This window comes from Epinephelus moara, chromosome 7 (assembly GCF_006386435.1).
Source record: "Epinephelus moara isolate mb chromosome 7, YSFRI_EMoa_1.0, whole genome shotgun sequence".
Lineage (NCBI taxonomy): Eukaryota > Metazoa > Chordata > Actinopteri > Perciformes > Serranidae > Epinephelus > Epinephelus moara.
The window spans coordinates 6,552,841-6,580,273 of NC_065512.1; the positions used below are offsets into that span (position 1 = coordinate 6,552,841).

General features: G+C 43.1%; 1 protein-coding gene across 1 annotated transcript; it reads left to right on the forward strand.

Annotated features, from left to right (window-relative positions):
- Positions 1-1,735: 1,735 nt before the first annotated feature.
- On the forward strand, positions 1,736-26,359 carry LOC126393255 (bone morphogenetic protein receptor type-2-like). Its single transcript, XM_050049252.1, has 20 exons — positions 1,736-2,017; positions 3,191-3,363; positions 8,893-9,081; positions 9,189-9,398; positions 9,636-9,743; positions 9,871-9,962; positions 10,573-10,806; positions 11,962-12,076; positions 13,582-13,742; positions 13,821-13,968; positions 14,217-14,353; positions 14,877-15,013; positions 15,105-15,297; positions 15,387-15,486; positions 15,834-15,913; positions 16,017-16,139; positions 16,742-16,939; positions 17,226-18,381; positions 18,630-19,836; positions 19,879-26,359. Exons 2-19 carry the CDS (start codon positions 3,309-3,311, stop codon positions 18,950-18,952), a joined length of 3,759 nt encoding a protein of 1,252 aa, XP_049905209.1. The 5' UTR covers positions 1,736-2,017; positions 3,191-3,308; the 3' UTR covers positions 18,953-19,836; positions 19,879-26,359.
- The last annotated feature ends 1,074 nt before the right edge of the window (positions 26,360-27,433 follow it).

Below are 27,433 nucleotides of genomic sequence, written 5' to 3' on the forward strand. Positions count from 1 at the left end.
GAAATGACCTGGAAAGAGTGCTTAAAAATTCTAAAACAGTATTTCCTGTTGAATTTACAAACAGTCCAGTTTGTGTCAGAGTGCGCTCCGACACTCAGAATGAGTATTTCTGAACGCACTACTCTCATCATATCTTCCTCCATTGTCCAAAACATTGTCTAAAACACGCAAACAGAACTTGTTAGCTAGCGCTAGCAAATGTCTGTGGAGATTTTTTTTGCATCCATTTAAGCCCCGCCCACCAAAAAACATCATCTCGTTTACAAACAGTAAAAGGGTCTATAGTCTCGCTCACCAGACCTTTCTCAAGAAAAGAAAGGTCTGGCTGGGCCGACTCTCACTTTGAGATTGGAGAAAAAAACGCCCCAGCTGCTTGTACTTCTTTCAACCAATCACAATCGTTCTTGGCGGTGCCACAGCAACGGTGCGCTTGCAAAAATATTGCTGGGGGGAAACAGGTTTTGGTCTAACACGCCCACAAAAATATCGCCTACAGGACGCAAACCATGGCAGAAAAATGGCTACATCCCCGCAAGATCAAACACCGCAAAAGTTAGTAAAGGACGTGTTGAAAACGGTTGAAAACTGCTACACAACCGGAGGTGGTAGGGCAGGACTTCAGCGGGTGGCTCGTTCCGCCCAATGAGAGGCTGATCTCTGCAGTGAACTTCCGCCCACTCAGACTAAAGGGTCTATACCAAGCAGCAACCTCCAGGGATGACAAGTGAAGCCAATGCGGAAGTGCCAAAATCTTGAGGCAGGCTCCAAAAGCCCAGTTAAATGTTAAAATGCTCAACTTTACAGCAGAAATAAACATGTTTACAGCCTGGTACAAAAAATGGTTTTGGTCTCTATAACTAATTTCCCCTTTCATGACAACTGTACGGGGGGTGAAATTTTTTTTTATAACTCATCCGTTTAAATTTTATTAAGGCTTAAGTTGCGCATAACTAAGGGCATGGTCACTTTGGGTAACAGGTGGCGCCATCATGGGTGGCTTACTAGCCGTTGGCGGTCTGCTAGGCGTCATCTCAGCTAATTCACAAATCATTGAACCTGACCTCTCAGCTGTGTTTGTGCATTTTGGATATTTTGTTTCGTGAGGGAGCTGGCACCAAGCGGGAGCATGAGCGGGAGCAGTCAACACCACAGGGCTAGCCAAAGTAGTGTAGCTTGTTAGCCTTAGCTTGTTAGCCTTAGCTAACTTAGCAGCTTCTAGCAAGGTGGGCATGTTTAAGCAACTAGGCTTCATTTGGCCCGCCTCTTTGCCCATTTTTGATTGGCCCGGAGTTGGGCGGAGTCAGGCACTGCCAAAATGGCGACGGCCAGAGCCACCTACTTTGAGCTTCAAACCCGCTCCTCAGAAACCAATGGGTGACGTCATGGTGACTACATCCATATTTTTATACAGCCTATGGTCTATACACCCACTGTCAAAACAGACATGCTTGTATTACATCACCAACTAGCAGGTGTGTTTATTGGTCCAGTGTGGCGCAGTGCATTCTGGTAGTTGTAGGTTTTGGACCTCTTGTAATGACCAGCAGTGAAATCCTTCTTTAATATCTGTATGTTTTATAATAACAGTGTCTATTGTCACTTACAAACTGACTTTGTACACCACCCCCTGTATACTCTATCTGAATTATCTTTTGTTAAAAATAGCTAGATTCCGGGGCTTTTATTCTGACAGTATCCTCCGGAAGCTCAGTGTGCGGTGGTCTTGTGCCTCTGACGGACCCTGTGGTGCAGACAAACCGAGCGCACCTCCGTTTCTGCGGATTTTCTCATCCTGCTGAGGAGGAACCTGCAGCTGGATCCGGATCCATCCTGAAGAGGACAGTCCGGACCGGACCGAACCGAGCCGAGCCGCGCCGAGCTGAGCTGAGCCGAACTGAACCGGGCCAGAACAGGCCTGAAATACAGACAGACAGAGGGAGACGGACAGACAGACAGACAGACAGACACACAGACTGCTTCATCTCCTCCTGCAGAGCCGGCCGGAGTCATCCTCCCGGTATGAACCGTTTTTATCTCTCTCACACACACACCGTTAACGTGTGTGTGTGCGTGCGTGTGTATGTGTGTGCGTGTGTGGGCCACTCCCTTCCGTTCTCAGCTTTAATAACGCGCCGTTAAATTTACCTGCAGACCAACATCACAGGTGATCGATAATGATATCTGTGATCTGATCGGTGACACACACACACACACACACACACACACACGTATCGTAAATCTGTATGTGTGTGTGTGTGTGTGTGTGTGTGCAGGTGTATCACAGGTGTGTTATAAAAACGGATCATGAAGGTCACAGAGATGAAATATTAACATCACAGCTGATGAGGTCATCAGACTGATCATTGGTTTAATAAATGACGTTGTTTCACTGTTGAGATATTCTGAGAAAATTAAAGGTAATAAAACACATTAAGGTCGATATTGAGTCATCTGACTGACTGTTGGTGTTTTTGGAGAATTAGTAGATCATAACAGTTTTATTTTAAATATCACATAAAGTCTGTTATAATAACACTGGTACTGACGTGATCAGTTAGGGACTGTTCTTTATTTATCAGAGGAGGAGGGTGGCTGGGGTCTAACCTAATTTGAATTTGCTCAGCGAGTCACTCTGGCAATCAGTAATGATGCTCATTACCTATGCCCATGAAACCAAGCTGCACCAATCACATCGGTGTATCTGATATAGGCGGGCCAGAGGCGAGCTAAACAGATGACGACAGCGCTGCGATGACGAAGTCCGGAATCAGTCAGTAAACACTGCAAGATGGCTACGGATGAACACCAGTTGTTTGAAACGGCTTTGGCCGCTACAATGAACGAGTTAGACTTGGCCTTTTCTCTAAAAGAGGAACAGAAGACGGCGCTCGAGTCTTTCCTTTGCAGGAAGGACGTTTTTGCTGTTTTGCGCCCCTCGAGTTGGGCCATTTGCATTACTCATGGCCAGACCCTAAATCTTTCTAGATTTGGGTCTGGATTTCCAGGCTACTCATCTCTTGGATTTTTTCAAAATTTGCTTTTATTGTTAATTTAATTTTTTCTTAATAGATAAATATTTATGTTGTGCAGCAGCACTCCAAATTCCTAGTATGATTCTGATTGTAACATGTAAATTAAAGATAAAAAGTAAAATTAAAAATGTATTTTCCATCTGTATTTTTTCTTTCAGAGGAGGAGGCGATGCTGTGGGTGTGTTTCCCTCAGGATAATCTGACCCAGGATCAGTGATGCTGTTTCAGTGTTTCTGTGACGTCTGCAGGGACTCGAACCTGTGAGCTGGATCCAACATGGCTTCATTAACAGTGTGTCTGCTGTACGTCCTGCTGCTGCCTGCCGTCTCCGGTCAGTTCAGACTTCTCTGTGTCTCGTCTTCACATCATTCATTAAAACAGCCCACGCTCAGTTAGCCTAGCTTAGCACAATGACTGGAAGCAGAGGTAAACTGTTAGCCTAGCTTGCCTAGACTTTTCCTCTACTCATATGAAGCCAGGGACAACAGCAACATTTAACTAAGGTAACCAAAATTACCCCCCATTACAACTCACAAGGTTCACTGACAAAACAACTGTCATATACTAAACATGTTTATCCAACAAATACAACATGCTAACGTTATTAGCACAAGCCTATGGCATTTTACATTGTATAAATTAGCCTAGCGACTAGCGGAGATTTCCTCTGCTCATATGAAGCCAGGATAAATCACACACAAGACTTAAAATGCTATTTTTGTGGAGGCTTTATTGTCTGCACAGTTTATTGTTTCTTATCTGTGAAATTAAAGTAAATAATTAAGTATATATAAATCCTGCTTAATGTGTTCTAATCAGCTGGTATGCTAACGGTGGCTAACCTGGCTAGAACTGTTATTGCAGCATCTTGGTTTTCTGACTTGTACTTGAACGTGGTAAACTCAGTTGTGGCGTCATTCCCAGGTAAATGGAACGCAGCATAAAAGCAGAGCTGAAGAACTCCAGCTCCCATCATGCACTGCTGTCATTTCACTGGAACATTTAAGAGAGCAGGGTGGAGTGTGTTACGGGAACACACACGCATTCCTGCTGGTTCACTTAATTATTTGTTCCTGCAATTAACTCATTGCGCACACACACACACACACACACACACACACTCTCTCTCTCTCGTACATCCTGACTGTGTTATATAAACACACACACACACACACACACACACACACACACACACACACAGTCGTCAGCCAGTCTGAGTCAGTTCTTGTGTTTTTGTTGTGATCTGTGTGATAAGACACACGCACACACATTCCACCTTCCTGTCATTTGTGTGTGTGTGTGTGTGTGTGTGTGTGTGTGTGTGTACAGCAGACTAAACAGTGAGTTTGTCTCCAGCTCAGTTTGGGGAGGGTCAGTCAGATTCCTGAGAGCTGACGTCGACCCCCCCCCGCCCCTCACTGAAGGATTTACAGGACAAAGACACTTTATACAGACCTGAGACCTGCTGACAGTACACAAGTCTGTCCTGACGGATCATCGTCTCTTTACATCCTGTAGACTGTGTATAAAGATGGACGACTTGAAATCTCCTGCAAAGTGAAGCCAAAACATCTGGAGCGCCACCTGGCTGCAGTAAAGGTCTTAAGCCCCGCCCCCTCCATGTTAGCTGATGGGGCCAAACTAAAACTCAAAGTACACATCGAATAATTTTTTTTTTAGGTAGTTCTTATCACGCTGATGTTTGTTCAAGTGTTCGTTTTCTCATCAGTTTGGTTTTAAGGGGTGTGATGTCATGCTTGACGGTGTGCTCGGGATCAACGGCACTACTCACGACTGGTCAGACAGCGCGAACCCAATACTGCTCAGACTCTGGCTCCAAATGACCCCACCATGTTAAGATGGCGGCGTCCATATCTGGGATATTTTGGCTTCATTTTTCGACAGTGGGGATTAGTGTTAGATGTGTTGTCCATCTTTATATACAATCATCGGTTCATCTTCTGGAGAGCAGGAAGTTTTTTGATTATCTGAACGTCAGTTTTTTGTATTTCTTATACCAGGCTCACACTACACGCCATTTTTGTATGTTCCAACAGTCACTATGTCACATTAGGTGATTGTGGAGTCATAAAAATGTGCCGTGACTTGGCCGACAGACATGACAGACTATACGATCGTCCACACCAATCGTCTTTCACGACATGTGTGATGTCATCGGATTATTCTTGTCCTATTTTTATTGTTATTACTATTATTTCAGTCACTGTGTCTGTTCATGTGCCAGCTGAAATGTTGTTGTAGTGAAGTGTCACCACAGGGGGCAGAGCTATATTTGAAGCGCCTTTTTAGAAAATGAACTGAAACTGAAATGATAATGAGCTTTTATTTTTAAACAGATACAGTGTTGAGTTTGAAATGACAGCAGGATGCATTAACTTTGGCAGGACAAAATGAAATAGAAAAATAAAATGCTTTCTGTATGATCGGGGCCGTAGCTAGCTGGCTACAGCAGATAGAATCTGTTATTTTGTAAAATCAGTGGTTATCAGTTAGAACTCTGGCGTCAAGTTTCCATTTCCATCAAGTATGGCAAAAACTTTAATCAAAAAAGTCATGGTATAGTAGAGCAAAATATATATTTATTTAAAGATATTTTTTGGGGCATTTTTAAGCCTTTAATTGATAGGACAGATGAGCATGAAGGGGGGAGAGAGAGAGGGAGTGACATGCAACAAAGGGCCACAGGCTGGAGTCGAACCCGGGCCGCTGCGGCAACAGCCTTGTACGTGGGGCGCCTGCTCTACCACTAAGCCACCGACGCCCCAGAGCAAAATATATTGATGAAAAGTTTTGTCATACTATGCTATGAAATATTTGATGACATTTTTGGCATACTTTACTATAAAATATTTAAGGGGGCATACTATGAGACGACATGATTCATTGAAAATTTTCTGCATATTTGATGAAATTTGATGAAATTGATGAAATATTTGATGACATATTATTATGTGACATTTTTCATTAAAATTTTTGCCATACTATACTTTGACCTTTTTAATATTTTTTGGCATACTTCTCTGTGAAATGCTCCATAAATTACTGTGAATCTGCCGCCTTTATAACCAAACTCCTTATGGAACATTTTCGAATGTTCAGATGGACACGTTAGCAACAGTAACTAAGGGGGCGTGGCTCAGAGAACAGTAGATTGGTGGAGCAGCAGTGAAGATGGAGAATGGATACACCAGACAACCTTAAATTAATATTCATTAAACCCCGAATGCAGCACAGTTTTAATGTGTTGTGTTTACGGACACTGGGGAGGAATAAACCCCTATTGTTGGAGCAAATTTTGTGTCAGGGTTATTAAAATGTAAAGGGTTAATAATCACATTAACTGTGATAAACAGAGAAAGAAACAGCAGGTGCAGATACACCTGATCTCTGCCGGAGTGTTTGTCTGTCGTGACTGCAGTTGTACTACACTGTATTAGTCTGTGTGTGTGTTTGTGTGTGTGTGTGAAGCTGCTTTGTTGTAGTTCATCAAAAACTGGGGGCTGAGCGGGCGCTGTGGTTGCCATGGTAACGTGAGACATCAAAACATCCGGGGGACATTTAAATAAAAGAAACTCAACATTTAAAGGGTTAAAGAGCAGAAAGTGTTGCTGAGCTGGTTCTGACTGGTTTGATGGTGGCAGCATCCAACATGGTGTCAGAGCTCGTTACACTGTTAACCAGTATTAACCTGGTATTAACTGGTTTACATACACTGAGCAGACAGGAGGACTTCACAGGGTGCGTTCAGAAACACTCACTCTGAGTGACGTTAGTAAATTCAGAGCGTTGTTTGAATGTACCCTTCGGTTATTCCGAACACCACTCTCTCAGAGCAGCAGAGTGCTAAGTGGAGTGTGATGAATCGTAGTTCATGTAGTTCTTTAATTCATGCAGAAATACAGCGCTCTGTTTCTTCGAACAACAGCTCTCTCATTTTAGTGTAGAGCGTCAGATTTGATTTACAAGTACATTCACGATACAGCTGGTAGAACACTGTGGACATTTATAGCCCAGTTAGCAACTGAGCTAACATGCTTTCTAACCTAACCCTAACCCTAACTGAACTCTTTGTTGAATGAATAAAAATCCTGAGAAGTTCCACCGATAACAATAGTTTGTAAAACAGCGTATTAGCAACAATCACCAAAAGAAGAATCTTGTCATCAGTGGCATCACCTTTTCCAACATTTTCAACAAAATAGTCAATAATGGTAAAATAAATGTACGGCTTGTGTCGTACAGACACAGCTGCCCCTGGCTAGTTAGCTAGCTTGCTAATTCTGCCATTCTATCATGCTAACTTTCCAGTGGTTACAGAAAATGAGCCAAACATGGTTGTCACTCATCTGATGACAGCAGTGTGCTCTCCCATTCTGTAACGAGTGTGGATGAAGAATTAAATTGTTAAATTTTATTCTTGTAGTAGCTGGCTAGTTAGCTAGCTAGCTTGCTATTGCTGCCATGCTATCATGCTACACTGGCTACAGAAAATACAGGGCAGCTCTGTTAGCCTGTCACCGCACTGTTCCAAGTATGACGTTTTTCTGTAGTCTGACGCTGACGTCAGCATCGCTGTGGTTCCCTGGTTGATTTTGGAGTATTGCAGACAATACGCTCTGTGACAAACAAACAATTATGATACTTAACATTTTGTTCAGCAAGTTAATCTTCACTAATGAACACCACTTTTATGATTATTGAAACCTAAATTCAATCACCAGACATTGGGCTATAAATTAACTACACAACAGTCACATGATTTATGTTGCCAACACAAAGAGGTTGTAAAGTCGTGTTTGGCGTGATGGCGTTCTGTAGTCTCATTTAGCAACTTGTTTGCAACCGGCTTTTATAAGACACAGCTTCAAAATTCACAGTGGGGTATTTAATGTTGTAGAACAAAAGGTATAAGTCTCTTCAGCTTGTGTTAACCACAGACATTATTTCAGACATCAAGACGAGGGAACAAGAAGTGCTAACATGCCAACTTATTTCTGGGTTGTAGGACTCACTCCTGGAGCACTCTGTTCATTTCAAAAGAGCAATGGCCAAACACCAACACTGGCGTCATCACTCACTCACAGACTTTTGTGTTTATTGAGCCGACCTAGCATGCTGCATTCCAGCCAAAGACTGACTAGTGCTAGCATGTTAGCAATTAGCTTACCAGCTAGCCCTGTAAGTCTCTGGAAGTAAAATATTTATGTAAACACACAGGTAAACTTTACTGTATGACACTTTCTGTTTAAGAGACAGAATCTAATTGCATGGCATTTCACCTCAAGGTGGTGCTATTCTAAAAATACAAATTTTAATACCTTTAAAAAAGTCAAGTGCCGCGATGTGGTCAGACGTTTTGTTGTTTAAATCAAACTGTAGTGTCCTGAGAGACATGAGAGGTTATAGAGACGAGATGATGGGACATTGGTTTAATAGACCTCTTATAGGAGAACAACAGCAGCCTGAGGCAGAGACTCAGTGTTGTCCTCTCTCGTCTCCAACTCCACACAATGACAAAATACATCATCATCTGTTATCATCAGTGTGTCCACTGGAAGAGACGCTACTTTCTCTCTGGGTGTGTGTTTATGGACTTCTTGCTCAGGAACAATGCCAGGACATTGTTCAGGTCTAAATCACTTCACCAAAACGATCACCATGGCCAGCACTGTTGAAGTAGTCTCTGTCAGGGGCGCATCAGGACAGGTTAGTGTACTACAAAAGATTTGTGGTCAGATGTCTCAGACCGACTCGTCGAGTGGTCTGAGTGATCAGGATGTGTTCTGGTGGTCATTTACACCAAAACTGAAGAGATGTGTGTGTGTGTGTGTGTGTTCAGGTCTGCAGTCCGAGGACAGAGAGTGTGCCTTCACTGACCAGGTACCGGGGGAGGAGCTTCACAACGGACCGACCAATGAGCTGCGAAGAGTGGTGCGAGAGAATGGCACGGTTCGTTGCGTCCACGGCTCCCGCTGCTTTGGACTGTGGGAAAAAAGACCCGACGGGGAAATACAGCTGGTCAAGCAAGGTGACACACACACACACACACACACACACACACACACACACACACACACACACACACACAGAGTTATCTTACTTTGAACCAAATGCAAACTGCTTCCTGTCTTCCAGGTTGTTGGACTCACATTGGCCACGAGCAGGAGTGTCGTGGCGACCGTTGCATGGTGATAGCGCCACCGTCTCAGATCCAGAATGGCAGTTACAGATTCTGCTGCTGCAGCCGAGACCTCTGCAACACCAACTTTACAGAAGCCCCGCCCACTGCCGACACCCCCGCCCTGAGGCTGATGAAGAATGATGGGCGGGATGACGGACAGACAGGTGAGCCGGTGGTCACACTGAACAATGACCAATCACGAGCCTCGTATGGGTTGTTGCTGGGCAGAAAATTCCAGGGGTGGAAGAAGTATTCATGTCCTACAGTAAAAGTGCTGCATTCACCAAACTAATTATTATTCATTTTCTGTGATGCCATCACATGTTTTCAAACTGAACTGCCTTCCTGTCTCTGAGTCATGATGTAACGGTGATGTTAACGCTGACATCATCACCCCACAGATCACCAGCCCCTGAGGCGGGAGAAGACAGCGCTCATTGCCCTGGTAACTGTCGCCATAGCAGCAATCGTCATCGTGGCGTTGTTTCTGGGATACCGTATGATGAAAGGTGCTCACACACACACTCTGATTACACACACACAGACACACACACAGTGAGGACACACAGTATGTGATTGGTAATAATGAATACTAAGTGTGTGTGTGTGTGGGTGTTTGTTTGTTTGTGTTCACAGGGAAGCAGAAACACAGTCTGTCAGCTCTGGATGTGATGGAGGCTGCAAACACAGACGCTTCTGTCGACCTGGATCATCTCAAAATACTGGAGGTATACACACACACACACACACACACACACACACACACACCACACACACGTTCAATATACTGAATTTTTGAAGGTGATACTGAAATCAATTTGGGAGTTTAAAAGGATCCAATAGTAAATCGACTGACATATGTCTGTAGTAATGTAGTAGTAAATACATGGACTGTCCCTTTAAAAAGAGGCAGGACAGTTGAAATGAAACCACACAGACAGCATATGTAGTGACTACAGTTAATTACAGTTAATATGGATATTTGAAATTATTGTTTGATCAGTTTGAGTGTATAAACTAAATGTATATAAACACAACACAGCCCATATTTATACTTACACTACCTGTATTTATATTTACACTACATGTATTTACGTATGCAGTACTTGTATTTATATCTTTATATTATTTCACTACATGTTTATATCTTGTCTTGTATATTGTTGCTGCACCGTACGTTGGTTAAACTCAGCCTACTGTATATAGATGACTGAAAGTTTTATCTGTTGAAGTCTAAACATATGAAACTTATATGTTAGAGGATCTAAATATGAGCCCTGAGGAACACCACACTGTCCTTCTGTCTATCTTATGACCCTCATCTTTCCCTCCTGGCAGCTGATTGGTCGGGGTCATTATGGCATGGTGTTTCGTGGCTGTCTGAATGAGCGCTGTGTGGCCGTCAAACTGTTCAGCTCAGCCAACAGGCAGAACTACACCAACGAGCGCTCCATCTACTGCCTGCCGCTGCTGCAGCAACACGACAACATCGCCCGTTACCTGACCGCTGACGAGAGGACGACAACTGACGGACGACCAGAGTTCCTGATCGTCATGGAGTACTACCCCCATGTAAGTGAGCACACCAACCAACCAGGGCTGGCTGATGTTCTCCTTCTTTACTGCATCGGTTTGAGTTGTCGTACTAATTCATCGCACTCTGATTTATGTCTTTATTGAGTCTAATATGGAGTCCATGTGAGCTGCTTCCTGTTGTCAGGGAAGAAAGCCAATGACCTGCCAATCTTTACCAATCAGCACTCGATGATCCAAAAACGCCACAGTCGTTATTACTGAAAAAATAGCTTAATTCAAAAATCCAATCAAATCCTGACCTTAAAATCAAAATTCTAATTGAATCATGGATTTAAAGAATCATAACCCTGCAGTTGCAGAAACATTTTGGGAACATGCTTTAGTAGCTTCAGGCTTTAAAAATGCCCATCCAGTTCGGCCTGTACATGTTGAGATAAGCGATCAGGACGCTGTGTGTTCATGTTGTGGCTGTAGTTGAGTCTGCACCCTGTAGGGGGCGCTGACAGCAGACAGTCAGTGTGGTTACACACTGTCTGACACTCTACTAATTATGTTATTGTGCTGGAAGACGGCGCCTTCAGTCTTACTTCCTGTGTGGAGCCACTAACACTCACACACGCACACACACACACGGAATGAAATTATCCTTTATCTCACATTCACAAACTGACACATAAACAGTTACAGCCTCTTGTTTATATGGACACACTGTTTGTTTACACACACATATATTCTTGTACTTCTGTCTTAGTGAGGACCCTGATTGACAGACTACATTCCTTCGCCGCTGATCCTACAATCACAACTAAAAGCCTTTCCCCAAACCTTACCTTAACCTAAACCTGAACATTCAAACCAAGTCTTAACCCCAAAACAGCCAAAATGTCCTCACTCTGTTGGTTAAAAACTTGTTTTGGTCCTCACTATGTAGTACAAGTATGTATGGACACAAACAATGTGATGTCTGGTCTGTTGGTTTGCTGCATTCCTGTGAAGCAGCCAGAGAGTAATTAGCGGCTAACTGTCTGTTCACACACACACACACACACACACACACACACACACACACACGTACATGTATTTGGCAGGCAGACATGTTCAAAGTGTCATACCCGCATCTTTCAGTGTTAGTGAACCTTTTTTTAAAAACTGCTTTAAACAATTCTTTGTATCTCTGTCTGTGTGTCTCAGGGCTGTCTGTCTCGCTACCTGTCTGTCCACACAGTGGACTGGTCCACCTGCTGCAGGATGACTCACGGCGTGACCAGAGGACTCGCCTTCCTGCACACTGAACTCTACAGAGGAGGTTTGATTATTATTATTATTATTGTTAATATTGTTGTTGTTGCATCTTTGTGTGTTTAGTTTTAAATGAACAAATCCATATGTTTAATTAATTTCAGTATAGTTTTTTAAAACAAACGAGGAAATAGTTTTGATTGTTGGGGACTATTTTTAGTGGCAGATTAATCAATGAGCCATATGTGGCAGGATGGTGTGTGTGTGTGTGTGGGGGGGCAACAGTGAAAGCAGATGTGTCACAGTAGCTGTTAGTGGACACATTCACTGTAATCCAGATATTATCAGCATCACAGACACATCGTAATTTCACAGGAGCTGTGATGTGATGAAGGTAAGATGTGTCACTATAAGTGAAACACTGTGGAGCTACAGAGATGCTCCATCCTATGAATCATCTTCCAGACATGAGAACATGTTTGTTTGGTACGGACCTAGCATATTAATGTTTTATAATTATTATTCTGCTTTTTCCGGGAGAAATACTGTTCGTCTGTTTGTGTCTTTGTAGTCAGTCTCTTTTTACTGTCAGGAGTGTTTATTCTCTTTCATGTCTTCTTATTAGCAGAAAGTGATGCTGCTGAATGTTAAACATGTCGGTGACTGACTGGCCTCCTGATTAGTTGACTGGTTGACTGTCTGGTTGACTAGTTGGCTGGCTGGTTATCTGGTTGACTGACATACTGGCTGGCTGATTGGTTGGTTGACTGACTGGTTGACTGACATACTGGCTGGCTGACTGGTTGACTGACTAGTTGGCTGGCTGGTTGGCTGGTTGACTGACTCGTTGACTGACTCGTTGACTGGTTGACCCACTAGTTGACCCACTGGTTGACTGACAGGTTGACTGGTTGACGCACTGGTTGACTGGTTGACTGGTTGACCCACTGGTTGACTGACAGGTTGACTGACTGGTTGACTAACAGGTTGACTGGTTGACTGACTGCACTTGTAAAGACAATTTAGTGCGTGTCTCTCAGAGCTGCTGGTGTTCATTATATCACAGCAGTCAGTCAGACGTCACTGCTCCTCCAGCTGGACACTCACAGAACTGAAGTCACTGAAAAGCATGACTAAAATCAGATTTCCATTATAAAACAAAAGTAGTTTCACCATAAACACACACTCTGTAGTTACACACACACCGTCCTGCTGACACTGACACTCACTACAAATATGGATTAATCCGCAGCTGAAAATAGTCCCTGACAATCAAAACTATTTCCTCCTGTTTGACAAAAAAATGTTAATGAAACATATATATATATATATATTTGTTTTCAGACATGGATGTAAACTAGAACATGTTCATTAGTCTCCTGATGATCTGTTGCACATGTAACATCACATCCTGGTGTTAGAGGTCTGGATATGTTAGCTGCAGGCCACTGATAAAAACCAGGACACTGGGTCCTGTATGGAACCAGGTTCATCATGTTTCAGAATCCTAACACACCTCTGAACAGGTGAATGTGACAGGTCCAGACTGGTGTGTCCTCTGTCTCTACTCAGACCAGTATAAACCAGCCGTGGCCCACAGAGATGTGACCAGCAGGAACGTTTTGGTCCGAGCCGATCTGTCCTGCGTCCTCGCTGACTTCGGTCTGTCCATGAGGCTGACGGGAAGCCGGCCGTGTCGCCCCGGAGACGATGACACCATGGCCATATCTGAGGTCAGGTCATGTGATGATGATGATGATAAGACAGGTGTGATATTAGGCGGAGGTGTTTACCTGTGTGTGTGCTGGCAGGTGGGGATGGTGCGGTACATGGCTCCGGAGGTTCTGGGCGGAGCTCTGAACCTGCGGGACTGTGAGTCTGCGCTGAAGCAGGTGGATGTTTATGCTCTGGGGCTGCTGTACTGGGAGACCTTCAGGAGGTGTTCTCACCTGTTCCCAGGTAACACTGCAACACAACTAACACAACACACGAAATGCCTCCTGTGACTGATCTCTGATCTGTGATATTATTGGATGGTTAATAGTGGATCATCAGTGTTAGAGCAGCATGTTACTGATGTGGCTCCTCAGAGTGGAGACAATTTGATCTCTGTTATAAAAACATAGTTGGTTTATAAATACTTTGATGAGTTGTTCACTGAGATGAGTAAAGTACGACAGTATAATGTACCTGCTGTGTGTGTTCAGGTGAAGCAGTACCAGAGTACCAGCTGGCGTTCCAGACCGAGCTTGGGAATCACCCGACCTTCGAGGAGATGCAGATCCTCATCGTCAGAGAGAAATTCAGACCCAGATTCCCTGAAGCCTGGAAAGAGAACAGTCTAGTGAGTGCTCACCTGTTTTTACCTGTTTTCAGCTGTTCTTACTTGTTCTTACCTGTTATCACCTGTTCTTACTTGTTCTCACCTGTTATCACCTGTTTATACCTGTTTCACCCATCCTCACCATTTTTTACCCGTCCTTACCTGCTTTTACCTGTTTCACCTGTCCTCACCTGTTCTTACCTGTTTCAACTGTGTTGTCTGTCCTTATCGGCTTTTACCTGTTCTCACCTGTCCCAACTTGTTCTCACCTTTCAGTATAGTTTCACTTCAGGTTCTCATCTGGTTTGACTGCTGAGGAGTGTCTTAATCAGCAGCGTACTGATGATGTTTGAAGTGGTCGTTCTCCACATTTAATAATTCATTTAAATCCTTGATCACAACGAAAAAATTGAATTTCCCCTCGGGGATTAATAAAGTATATAAAAAAAATAAAAATAAAAATAAAAAAATAAACTTCCTAATTACTGTGTGAAAGTACTGAACATGTAATGACAGTAATACTTTTCCTATCTGTGTACTTCAGGCGCTGCGTTCCCTGAAGGAGACGATGGAGGACTGCTGGGATCAGGACGCTGAAGCTCGACTCACCGCTCAGTGTGCAGAGGAGAGACTATGTGAACTCACACTGCTGGGTACACACACTGGAGTACACAACCACAGGTACACAACCACAAGTACACACTGGACTACACAACCTCAGGTACACACACAGTAAATAAAGGAGTACATCAGTTTTCTCTCTCTCTGTCAGGAACCTGTCTCAGGGGGGCTGGCCTCCTCAGGTTGGCTCCGCCTCCACCTACATTGAGGATCTTCAGGTGGGCGTGGTCAAGAATCTCCAGGGAGACGGCTACCCATCATCAGTTGTCAGGACAACCACGAGTGGAGCAGACGGTGCTGAGAAGAACAGAAACTCCATCAACTACGAGCGGCAGCAGGCGCAGGTACCAGTCCAACCAGAGAGACAGTGTAAACCAGCAAGCCTCTGTCACAGTTATTTATCTCTGTCATTCTCCGTTTGTCCGTCCGTCAGAGTCAGGCCCGCTTGTCCAGCTCTGACAGCAATGTGTCGACTACCACCGCCCCGACACCTGCCTCCACCCTCTGCACCATCTCTGAGTCCACACACACAGGTGTGTATCTCACACATGACTGACAACAAAGTCAGCGTTGCCCGGAGATGAGCTGTCAACTTTTGATAACTGACTGGAACTTGTCGCAGTTGAGACAAGAAGATCTAGTGTTTGAATGAGCCTTCATGTGTTTACTGTCAGCAGGTTGAGTTTTTATTGCCCTCACTACATGTAAGCTAACAAGCTAAGCTAACTAGCTTTCACTCTGTAAGAGCTAGTTTGCCTAGCTTGCAAATGTTAGCACTGATTTCCAGCCGATGTGTTGTGCCAACTGCTGTTAGCTGTTGGTCAGTCATATTGTGGATATGTCTTCAGTGATTGCTGTAAATGTCCCTGCTGTCCTCCAGGTGGCGCTGTGCCCAGTGTCCCAGTGTGCCTACAGCTCACTGAAGAAGACCTGGAGGCCACCAAACTGGACCCCAAAGAGGTCTGAACTTTGTCTTATTTATGTAGTTTTTCCTCTCTGAGCCAAGTTCAGTCTGTCAACATTAATCAACATGTGTCAACGTCTGTCTCTTTTGTCTCTGCAGGTTGATAAGAACTTGAGGGAAAGTTCAGATGAAAACTTGATGGAACATTCACAGAAACAGTTCGGTTCAACAGAACCACAAACTTCCAACCTGCTGTACCATCAGATACTTCAAACTGCTGAGGTACTACTACTGTTACTACACATTGATGGAGTATGCTACAACTAGGGCTGGGTACAGTTTAAAAAAATTACAGTACCAGTACCCTGTAATGACACCATCTCAAAACACTGAACTGCCAGCTCTGTCAGGTACACAGAGTTTGACTTCACCAAACCACATACTGTGTGGTTTGTAGCTTTTGCAGTCATGGGCTGATGAAATGTTGCAGCACATCGAAAAATGTTTGCAGTGATTGGCTGCCAGCAACATCATACAAATAGTCATTTTTTTCTAGATCTGGTTATGAAAAGATTAAATGCTGGTATCATTTGACTGGCAAACTTTTAGTACTACTTGGTACTGGGTTATTTTGGTCAAGATTCAAGAACTTTATTGTCATTATGCAATCATAAGGAAATTGCAGATGTGTTATCCTCAGATGGTGCGTCGTATTAAAAAGAAAACTTCACACACATTTACATACAAAATAAGACATGCGTACCTTGCCTTAAAGATATGGAGTACTGACGCTGCCTGACTACAGCACTACTGTTACTTCACTAAACTGCTTCTCTGGCTGCTCTTGAATCGTAACCAGAGATCTGTTGCTGTGCTTCCTCCAGGTGAACAACCCTGTGCTGACTCTTCAGGGTGAACTAGGGGGTGTTGGTGGGGTTGATACCCCTCCCTCCTCCTCAACCCATGCACTCCCCAAACAGCAGAACCTACCCCAGAGGCCCACCAGCCTCCACCTCCTCCCCAAAACCTCCTCGGCCTCTTCTCGACTCAAACTGGGAAAGTTCAAGTCAAACCACAGACAGGTACAGTTGGACTGATCCTCCATCCAACACCTGATTATCAGACAGTCACTTTATGTTGACCTCGTCACCATCACTGAGACAATTGCAGGGGTTGGTTGTGGTACCAAATGTTCTGAGGGATGTTGGATGTATTTCAGCCATGCAGGTGCATCTGTCTTCTAAGAAAGGTGTTCAGGGGGTATTTTGATCCCAGATATCACCTGGAGTAAACAGACCCTTTTATGGCCAACTTCATCAAAACTATCAGCGTGCATGTTGGTAATGGAAGTGGTGTTTTGTGTTTCAGGTGGAAACTGGGGTCGCTAAGATGAACACAGTAACAGTCGCCACAGCTGCAGAGCCCCATGCAGTAACCACGGTGACTAACAACACCAGCACAAGAGGCAGCGTTGCAGCTGGAGGCCGAGTCCAGTCCACAGTGGTGGTCGCTGATGGCTACAGTGCGGGTGTCCCCACCCTGGTGACGAATGGCATGATAGGTGGAGGTCGAACAAATCCAGCAGGGCCCCAGCTGGAAGAGGAGGAGAAGATGGAGGGAGGGATAATGGGAGGAGAAGACAACCGTATGAACCTGCTCAACTCCAGTCCTGATGAACATGAACCACTGCTGAGAAGAGAACAACCGCCTGCTGAGAGTGAACCGCCTCCACATCTGCATCATCTTCATCATCAGTCCCGAGCCGGAAACATAATTTCAGGACGAGGCTCAAACTCCAACAACAACAACAACAGGATACCGCCGGGATCAGACATTAAGATCCAGGGTTTAGAGGATGAACCTGGAAGGATGATTGGTTTAGAGGTCAGTCAGGGACAGGGCATCAGCACTCCTAAACCTGAGCCACATCCAGCAAGTCAGCAGTTGAGTGGATCCACCACTCCTGTTTCAAGTCTCGAAAATAAAATTCTACTTTCTGGTCAAGCGAGACAAGATCCGTCTGACCATGACCTAACACCACAGGCCCCTCCGACTGGATCAGATACAGGCCCATGTGTTCAGAAAGTACAGACCTCTGACTCTACCAGAAGCCCAGAGGATCATCTGGTCCATTCTGCTGCCACTGCCCTGGTACCGGGATGCAGAAATACAGATTTTGGCTCAGCAAAAACTCCAGTGCTAGTCTCAGAGGTCCCAGGATCCTCAGTTTCACAAGCACAAGACCCGGCCACCTCAACCACACCTTCAAAAGCCCTAGTTTTAAATGCCCTATCCCTTACCACAGGAGATCAAGCCCTAAAAGCTCCAGCCTCAGATCCAGAGGCTCCAGTCCTAGAGCGTCCTGATCCAGAAAATCAAAATTCAGAAACCAAAGGTCCTGCAGAAGCTCCAACTCCACAACCTACAGCTCTACAAAGTTCAGCCTTAGATCTGGGATCGGCCAAAGCCAAGAGGCGTGAGCGTCCTTGTTCCCTGGATTTGTCCTCATCCTGCATCTCCACAGGTGAGTCAAGATTAGCCTAAATGTGTAAGAACTGATTGTCATTTGACTGGCCCGACTGCAAAGGGTTTAAAAGAAGAAGAAGTAAATAAGCTCAGATTCAGCGGTGTAGAGGTCTGCAGAAACAGCACAAGCTCCTAAAACAACATGATACCACTCACACAGTGTTGTGTACCTGTTATTGTAAATCTCTAAAAGGTATGAATGTACCAGTCTTTTTTCTAACGTTTTCCCTTTGTCCTTCTCCTCAGATGATGCTTCTCTGACAGAAAACGGCAGTCTGAGCAGTTCAGGTGAGAAAATAAAACGCCGTGTCAAGACTCCGTACACCCTGAAAAAGTGGCGTCCAGCTTCATGGGTTGTTTCCACGGATACAGCTCTGGACCCGGACTTCCAGTTCAACACCAGTGGCAGTAGCAGCAACCAGACCCATTTCACTTCTGGTCTTCATAGAGCAGGAAGCATTGGCATCCCCAAAATCAATCAGTCAAAATCCAGCATGGCTGTGTTTTGGGTCGGAGGCGGAGCCACAGCGACCACAACCTCCGAGCCTGATGGAATGACCTGCTTCTAAAGTTTTGTTTTTGTATTCCTAAAGGAGAGTGGATTCTTTTTTTCACTTCTTTGTCTTCCTTCTCTTTTGTTGTGGAAAATGGAGATCACTGTATGCCGCATCGTTCAGCCTCCCCAGCACTGAACTGAAACTAATGCAAAGTCTGAGGCACAGGAAATGAACCATGATAAAAAGCTCCCAGGCTGCTGCATTGATTTGTTTAAGGTTTTTGACAGAAGTCCTGGGATGTGGCATCAAAACAATATAAGAACTGTTCATGAAATTTCTTAACAGCGAATCGGTGTTTGGATTTCTTGTTGCATCTACATTGTCTTGAATCAGCTGGACACTTTTTGAAGAATTGCTGACTGAGAGGCTCAGTCCTGTGACCATCTGTCTTCAGACTTTGACCCTGCCTGTGTAGCGCAAATGCCCATGATGTCCAAATTATATGTTGTTAATGGTGAGGTAAGGTGATTCCCTAACTTCTAGAAGATTGGCTCCAATTGCAGCTAGTCTGGCAGCTAGTTGGTGTGGTCAGTTGTTTATAGGTATGGCTTTGACCCTACCTGGGTAAAAAAGAGCCCAAAGGTCTCAGTTGATGGTTGGGCAAAGGAAGTTCCTTTCTAGTAAACATTAGGGTTCCTACTGCGAGTCATTGTGATACTACTGGGTGTGGCCAGTGGTGGCCAGGTGTGGTGTTGAGGACTAAAATTGCCCAAGATCTTCAAAATCCTCCCACTAGTGAAGAGTGGAGACTCCCTTGCCTCTAGAGGATTGGCTCCTGTTGCGACTAGTCTTGTGGCTTGTGGGCATTGCTGTTGATAAACTGAAGGGATTCCCCAACTTCTAGATAATTTGGCTCCAGTTGCAGCTACTCTTGGGGCTAGTGCAGTTGTTTATAGGTAGGATCTTGATCTGAGATCTTTGGGCTCCTTTTTACCCAGGTAGGATCTTGATCCTACCTGGGTAAAAAGGAGCCCAAAGATCTCAGTTGATGGTTGAGTGAAGGAAGCTCTTTTCTTGTAAACATTTGAGCTACTACTATAACCCACTATTTGGATATTGAGTGCAGCCAGTAGTAGCCAGAGGTGGTGATGATCTTATCTGAGGACTAAAATTGCCCAAGATCTTCAAACTACTGCCAATAGTGAAGGTAGGAAACGCCTTTACTTGTAGATGAATGGCTCCTTTTGCAACTAGCCTTGTGGTTGGTGGATGTTGTCAGTTGCTAGTGGTTGTGGCCTTGATCTTACCTGACAAAATTGCACAGGAGCTAAAAAATCTCTGTTGGTGTTTGGGTAACAAAAGTATGTTTCTGGTAGACTCTTGTGGGCCTTCAAAATCCTAAATCTCTACCTGTCGTGGGTGAAGTCTGTTATTTTGAGATGGCTCCTGTTGTGACTAGTCCTGTGGTCGGTGGATGTGGGGCCAGCTGCTAATGTATATCACACTGATCCTGCCTTAGGTCTTGACAGTGACGTCATGTGGCCGATGGTGCCCAAAAACTTTCAAAATCCTGTTGCTGGTGAAGTGAGGGGACTCCTTACATGTAGCTCCTGTTTGGACTAGCCTTGTGGTTGGTGGGTGTGATCAGTTGCTTGTGGATGTGGGTATTAGGTACACTTTTGAGGTCCTATGAGCTCACCTGTGGCTAGGAGTTGTGGACAGTGACTAGTGGTAGTAGTCACTATCTGAGAACTGAAATTTTCCAAAGCCTTGAAAATTCCAATTCTCTACCTGTCATGGGTGAAGTCTGTTACTTCTAGAGAGCTCCTGTTGTGACTAGTCTCATGGCTAGTGGGCGTTGCTATTGATAAAAGTGAGAATATTGCCCAAGACCTTTAAAATCCTGTTGCTGGTGAATGCCGTTACTCCTAGATGGATCCTGCTGTGATTAGTCTTGTGGCTAGTGGATGTGACTACTACTTGCTTGTGGGTATTACCTTGAACTGAGGACCTGATAGTGACGTTAAGGAAGCTCCTTTCTGGTAGACATTTGGGGTCTTGCCATGACTTAGCTTGTGACTAGTAGAAGCATTCAGTGGCTTGTCAGTGTGACCAGAGTTGACGGGGGCCAGTAGTCATATTTTTTTCAAGCACTTTAAATAAAGTTAGCATTATTTAGGGAACTAACAAACCATATAAAGGACACCTCGTGCAATTACAGTAGTAACGGTGACATTTATTTAGGAACTTCTTCTCTTTGTGTTTTTTGTGTCTTTATACAGTGTTTGTATGATTTGCTTTAAACCTTTACTCTAGCTATGCAGTCAGCTTGTGACTCCTCTGCCTGTTGACAGTGTATTTTGCGCAGATTAATCAACATTACTGTTGGGGGATCTTTGTTCTTCTAATTTGCACTTTCTTTTATGAAGTAGTTTGCCTTGTGAGATCTGCTGTGACCGCCATGTTAGAGCTGGAAGGGAAGTGGAACAGAAAAACAAATTTGGTGTAAGAAATGTGAGATGAGCCACGTTCCATCAGTCACCTGTGTAACCTCGGCCACGTACAACCTCCTCAGGTAACTTAACAATGCTGATGTAGGCTAAAAGTTTTCTTGCTATTATTTAAAATGTATTTGAAGACAAGCAGAAGATGAAGAGAGATGAGAGGAAAATCTGTTTGAAGAGACAGAAGAACGACAGAGTTGATCCAATGGACAAAATACGCCTTTGAACAACTCCAAAGCTGTTTTGTTTAAATGTTGTACTGTTAGTAACCAACCGTCCAAAGTTCCAGGACCGGGCTCGATCCTACAGTGAGTTTATTAGGAACACTGGAAGAATCTAAAGGCCTCAGTACGTGTCAGACTTAAAGCCGTTTCTCACTAGTGTGATGCAAAAATGCAGTGAAGGAAAATGGAAAATCTGCACACAAATTTTCCGCATGACAACTGTGCACACGTCCCCAGAGCCAGTCTACGACACTTGTTCACGAGTGAGGGTAGAATGGAGCGTGAGGTGGATCAGCGATTTGGTGCAGTGCCTGCAGTGATGCGGGTGCTGTGCCGGACCATTGTGGTGAAGAGAGAGCTGAATGGGAAGGCAAAGCTTTCGAGTTACTGGTCTTACCTATGGTGTTTGGGTGATGACCGAAAAAATGAGTTCGCAGATACAAGCTGCTGAAATGAGGCAAACGAACTTGAGTTTGATTGAACCGAACCAAACAGGGCAGGTGTGAAAGCACCCTTACTGCCTTACCCTGACATTCTTACCCGAACCCTAACCAGTCCCACTCCTCTTGCCTAAACCTAAACAATGAAAATAGGGAGAGTAGGGCGAGTCTTTCCTTTGCTATCCGAGGATTCCTGAATTTGTGACTTGGAGGTATAACATTAGATGGAACAAAGGATTTCATTGGTGAAAATCCACTGGAATTGAGGTCTGTCTGAATATTTTTACCTCCATATGAATGTTCTGCAGGGATGTGCACACTTGGTAAGAACCCACAAAATCATATTTTAGAAATTTCATGCTAATTTTTCCGATGAAAATATGTGCTTGGTATGAAATGGCTATAATTGCTCGTCTGATGGCCAAACAGCGACTGAAAGTTTGTTAGACAGTAACTGAAAGTGTGAATGAAAAATGCTCACGTTCAGACTTTCCTGTAGACCTACAGACACCTTCTCATGAGCCCTCAAAGGCAGCAAAGGGTCGGCAACGTGCACAGTTGTTCCAGTAAACGTATCATAGAAATGATCCACAGCACTTTATTCCATTATAACTACAGTGTGAACTGGCGCAACCTCCTCATCATCCACAAGATGTTGTAGACGATGAAAATTTGTACTTTTAGTCAAATTAAATCTAAACAAGCGATGCTCTGTGTACGAGTATGTTAAAATTTATATTTTTATGTTATTATTAACAAGGTATATGCATTTAGTCGTAGTAGAGCATTTTTAAAATGTCAGATCTTTTTAATGGAGTTTGGTGAGGCATTTTTAAACAAAAAAAAATAGAAGTGTGTTCGATTATGAACGAGGACTGAATTAAAGCTCACTCCATTTTCTGCTTTTTTATATTTATGTTTTGTTTCTTTTTATAATAAATGATGGCCATTTCACAGTTTAATTTCTCTTTTTTTAAATGGATAATTTTATAAATGCCAAGTTATAATCTTTTCAATGTTTATGTATGTGACACACCTGTAACTGCTCCTTTAATGTGCAACTACAGTACAATAAGTTCACTTAACATTTAGAAAGCATTACGCACTTTTTTAAATATTAAGATTATGTCTTATTTTTCTGTTTGTCCTAAATTTCAGATTAGTTTTATCATAGTATTATTTTTCTTTTATTGTATTTTCAAATGCTTTCTAAAATGTATTTCTGTTTTGTTACTTTTGTATTTTCTACTGTTTGTACTGTTTTTAGATATGCTAACGTGTATATATGGATGACTATTATGTGTTTTACGTGTAAATTTGTGAAGGTAGATGAAGGTGTGACCCTGTTCAGAGCTAACTGAACCAAGGCTAACATACTGGGTTAGGATGCTAACTCTTCAAACTGAAGGCTGTATTTTATACCACAGCGCTAGCTGCTTTCTGGAACAAAGGACAACCTATATGAATTTAGCCCCTGTTGCCCCTGGTTTAACTAGCCCTGATGCAGCTAGTCCTGGTCTAGCTAGCCTTGATCTTCCTATGCTGCATTCAAATGGAACTCCTGAGCCTAATGAGTGGGTTTGGAAATACTTCCTTTGGGTGCTGGAGTGTACTCTGGCACAGACTGGGCTTAACTGTTCGTTAATTTGTGTAGAAATATAACATTCTGTTTCTTCGAACAACAGGGCTCTCACTTTCATGTAGAGCGACAGATCGGATTTACCAACCCACCCCTTGTTTATGACATAGGTAGTTATGAATACAAACTAGTGAATTAGGAGCACTCAGAACATTTCCACTTAAAAGGTTGTGAATTTCACAACGAGGGGGTCCATATGGAGCCTTAACGCGTGAACACAGTAAACATAACCCCATTTGAGTGCAGCACTAGCCCAGGTCTAGCTAGCCCTTATATACTCACTGTGTCTCAAATCACATACCTCCATAAGCACACGTCAGTGTAGTACACTATGTACGTGCGTGGCGCACTAATTTCAACAAGGAAGTCTCAAGACGCACACTGCTGTTTTGCACTTACCAGAAGTGACCATGGCTTTTTTTTTCAACTGCCTCTTCTTCTTCTTCTGCATCCTCATGAGGACGCTGCAGTTTAAGCTGCAGCTTAAACGGCAAATTGCAAACGGCATTATTACATTTGACTATAGCCAAACTTACACCACAACATCAGTGCTGATTAAAATGTGTTGCTTTAGCTAGGAGCAAGTTCGCTAGCTAGCGAAAGCTAACCTTGGCTAGCAAGCTAGTGTACCACATTATTACAGACCCAACAAACATTCCTGTGGCTTTTATTCGTCAACACTTTTGGTACCTACTGGGAAAAAAATTATAACTGTGCTGTTTTGCACTTACTGGTGATCATGGCTTTTTTTTTTTTCCTTTTTACCGCCTCTTCTTCCTCATCTTGTTTTTAAACGGCAAATAGCAAACAGACGATGGAGCATTATCGCCAACATTTGACTACTATTTCTGTCGACACAGAAATCAAATTTAGGCCACAACGTCAGCGCTGATTAAAATGAGCCATCGTAGTTAGGAGCAAGTTAGCGGACCAGCGAATACCAACGTTAGCCAGTAAGCTAATTGCAAGCTCAATGTTCACAGTCATCACAGACCCAACAAACATCACCAGCAGCTTCTTTTCGACAAGAGTGTTGGTACTTGGAAAAAACATGTATAGCTAACAGGGCCGTTTTGCACTTACTGGTGACAATGGCTTTTTTTTTTTTTTTTTAAACCCCCTCTTCTTCATCTTGTTTTTAAAGGGCGAATTGAAAATGTACAGTGGAGCAGTATGGCCAACATTCCACCTCTGTCTTCACCCACACAACAACCAAACTTATGCCACAATGTCAGTGCTGATTAAAATGTGCTGCCCTAACCAGGAGCAAGTTAGCTAACGCGTTATTGTTTGCAATACCTAATCACTACGGACCCAACAAACATTACTGATGGCTTCTATTGGACAACAGTATTGGTACGTAGTGCAAAAAAGATGTATAAATAACAGGCTCCATGTTGTCCCCAATTGGCTTCCGCTTCGCCACAAAGATGGCGACCGTTGAGGGTTACAAGTGCCCGTCATTCTACACTCAACTTTTGGACCATTTTGAGTGCGCCAGAACTATGCTGCCTTTTCCCATACTATGCAGTGTGAACGCACTTAGTGCACTTAAAATATTTCCTGTGTAGTACGGAAGTATGCAATTTGAGACGCACGTCTAACTCTGGTTTAGTTAACCCTGCTCTGGAAGTTTCCTTTCACCATTTAGACTTTACAGTATCTGAGACAGACTGGAGAACTTCAGGTGCGTTCAGGCCGAGTACGAAACACATTTTCACTTCACAGTCAGTGCATGACATTTCAACATATGCTTTGAGCATGTGTGAATCTGGATATCATGACTCAGCAGGAACACCAAACTTTTTGTTGTGTCTTTGCTTTGACTCAATATACAATCGCACCGCCTCTAAAATGTGCGTCGTCTCGAGTCTGGACACACATTTAGCCTCTTGCTAACGAGTTCGGGGTGAAAAGAATCAACATCTGTTCACTTCAATCTTAAACTGAAAATGTGCCAGAAAGTGTTTGTATGGTGGGTTAACCCTTTAAAAGTCATTTACTGTAGCTTATAGTTGTTATCATAACGCTAAATGAATACATGTCATCTGTATTAATGCATTTAGGACTAACAGATTTAACCACATTTAGCCTCCTGCATGAACCATCACACCACTAAAATGCTATTTATATTATTTCTGATGTCTGTTTTCTAACTCTGCTCGATCATATCCAAGCTACTGTATAATATTTCAGACAGTACAGATGCAGTACAGATGCAGTACAGATGCAGGATGGGGAGTCTCTGCCACGGCTAACAGTGTATATTGTAGATTTAAAAAAACAAAACTTAATATGTAACTGCTGAACGTCCTTCTGGGATGTTTGAATTTTCATGTCTGTTGTTTAATCTGCTGTGTATTTCTTTGGTTATCCATTTGTATGTATGATAGTTTGGACTTTGCAGTAGTGTAAATACTCTGTACACATCACTGCACATTGTACACTTTCATATTGGGACCAATTACCACCTCTCCTGTTAGTGCTGTATTCACAATTCTTCCAGCTGTTAACACAGAGTGTTTCTGTGCATTCACACAAAGCATGTTATACAATCCTATAAATCAGCCGTCATGGTTCATACAAAGAGTTTCATCCCGACATGTTATAAATCCATGTAGAGGAATACAAATATCACAGACTTAAGTTCATCATTGAATAAAGTGCAGAGGATCAAAGTGTCAGAGTCTTTTATTTAAAACAAGTTTTCTGCTGTATTGTCTGATGTAACGCTACTGTCTAACTTACTGTAAATGAGAAAGTAGAACTTGCGGTGGTTGTAGTTGGCCTATCATATGCTTCAATTAATACTTTAAATTTAGAGTATTTGTTAGTACTATGTTGCTGCACAAGCACCGTAAAATCTTCAGTCAAAAGCCTAGTCTGTTTTACTAGCCCGATGTGGCTACACAGTTTTACAAATACAGGCATGTATCAGTTAGAGGCCTGGTCTGGTTGCCAAGTAGTTCATTTTATATAACTGGTTTGGATGTATAGTAATAGTTAGTATTATTCATACCGGTTCAAATAAACAATCGGATCGAATTTCCCATCGTTGCTGAGCAACAGTTTTGTGGAAAAGGAATTAAAGGCCTGTCCCAGATATTGGCCTGTTGACTAAAGTGATTTGAGAAAATAATAGCTCGGGCTACTAATTGAAGTTATACAGTAGTACTTTTAGTTTATTATAAACACAAGTTTGGTGTGACCATCTATTAAACATCACTGAATGGGAGTTGTTGTGCTGAATTTGAAGAGACTCTTTTACAGTTATTACTTACAAGGCTGTGTTCACCTTGTTCAAAAATGTCAGATTTTGTAAATGGAGTTTGGTGGGAAAATCTTAAATCGTTTCTACGGCACTTCTGTATTAGACATTTTAAAACTTGGATATTGAATGTGTGAGTTTTAGGTGGAAAAAATAAGAATTTTAAGTTGTTGTCCTGCTGCTTTCGTGTCCTCCCAGAAAGATAACACAAATGGGAAGCAAAAACATGAATAAACAGAAATGTAATAAACAAGGCAGTAAAATATTAAAACTGGAAAGCCGAATCAAAGAGTGGATCCTTTCAATTTGTGACATTCACATTAGTATCAACAAGGCTGGAACATTTTGAGGGAGGCAGGAAAATATTAAAACAGTTAGAAATGAAAATTGACTTTGGTATGACATTCTTTCCACAATCTTGCATATGGATTTTTGATGTTGAGAGAAATGCCAAATTAAAGAATGGGTCATTTTGATT

Bases quoted from the DNA above. Each gene is read 5' to 3' on its own strand.
- LOC126393255 (XM_050049252.1), top strand. From the start codon at position 3,309: ATGGCTTCATTAACAGTGTGTCTGCTGTACGTCCTGCTGCTGCCTGCC. The intron at 9,399-9,635 runs GTGAGCCGGTGG...ATCACCCCACAG, and splicing joins GCGGGATGACGGACAGACAG to ATCACCAGCCCCTGAGGCGG. The intron at 10,807-11,961 runs GTAAGTGAGCAC...TGTGTGTCTCAG, and splicing joins TCATGGAGTACTACCCCCAT to GGCTGTCTGTCTCGCTACCT.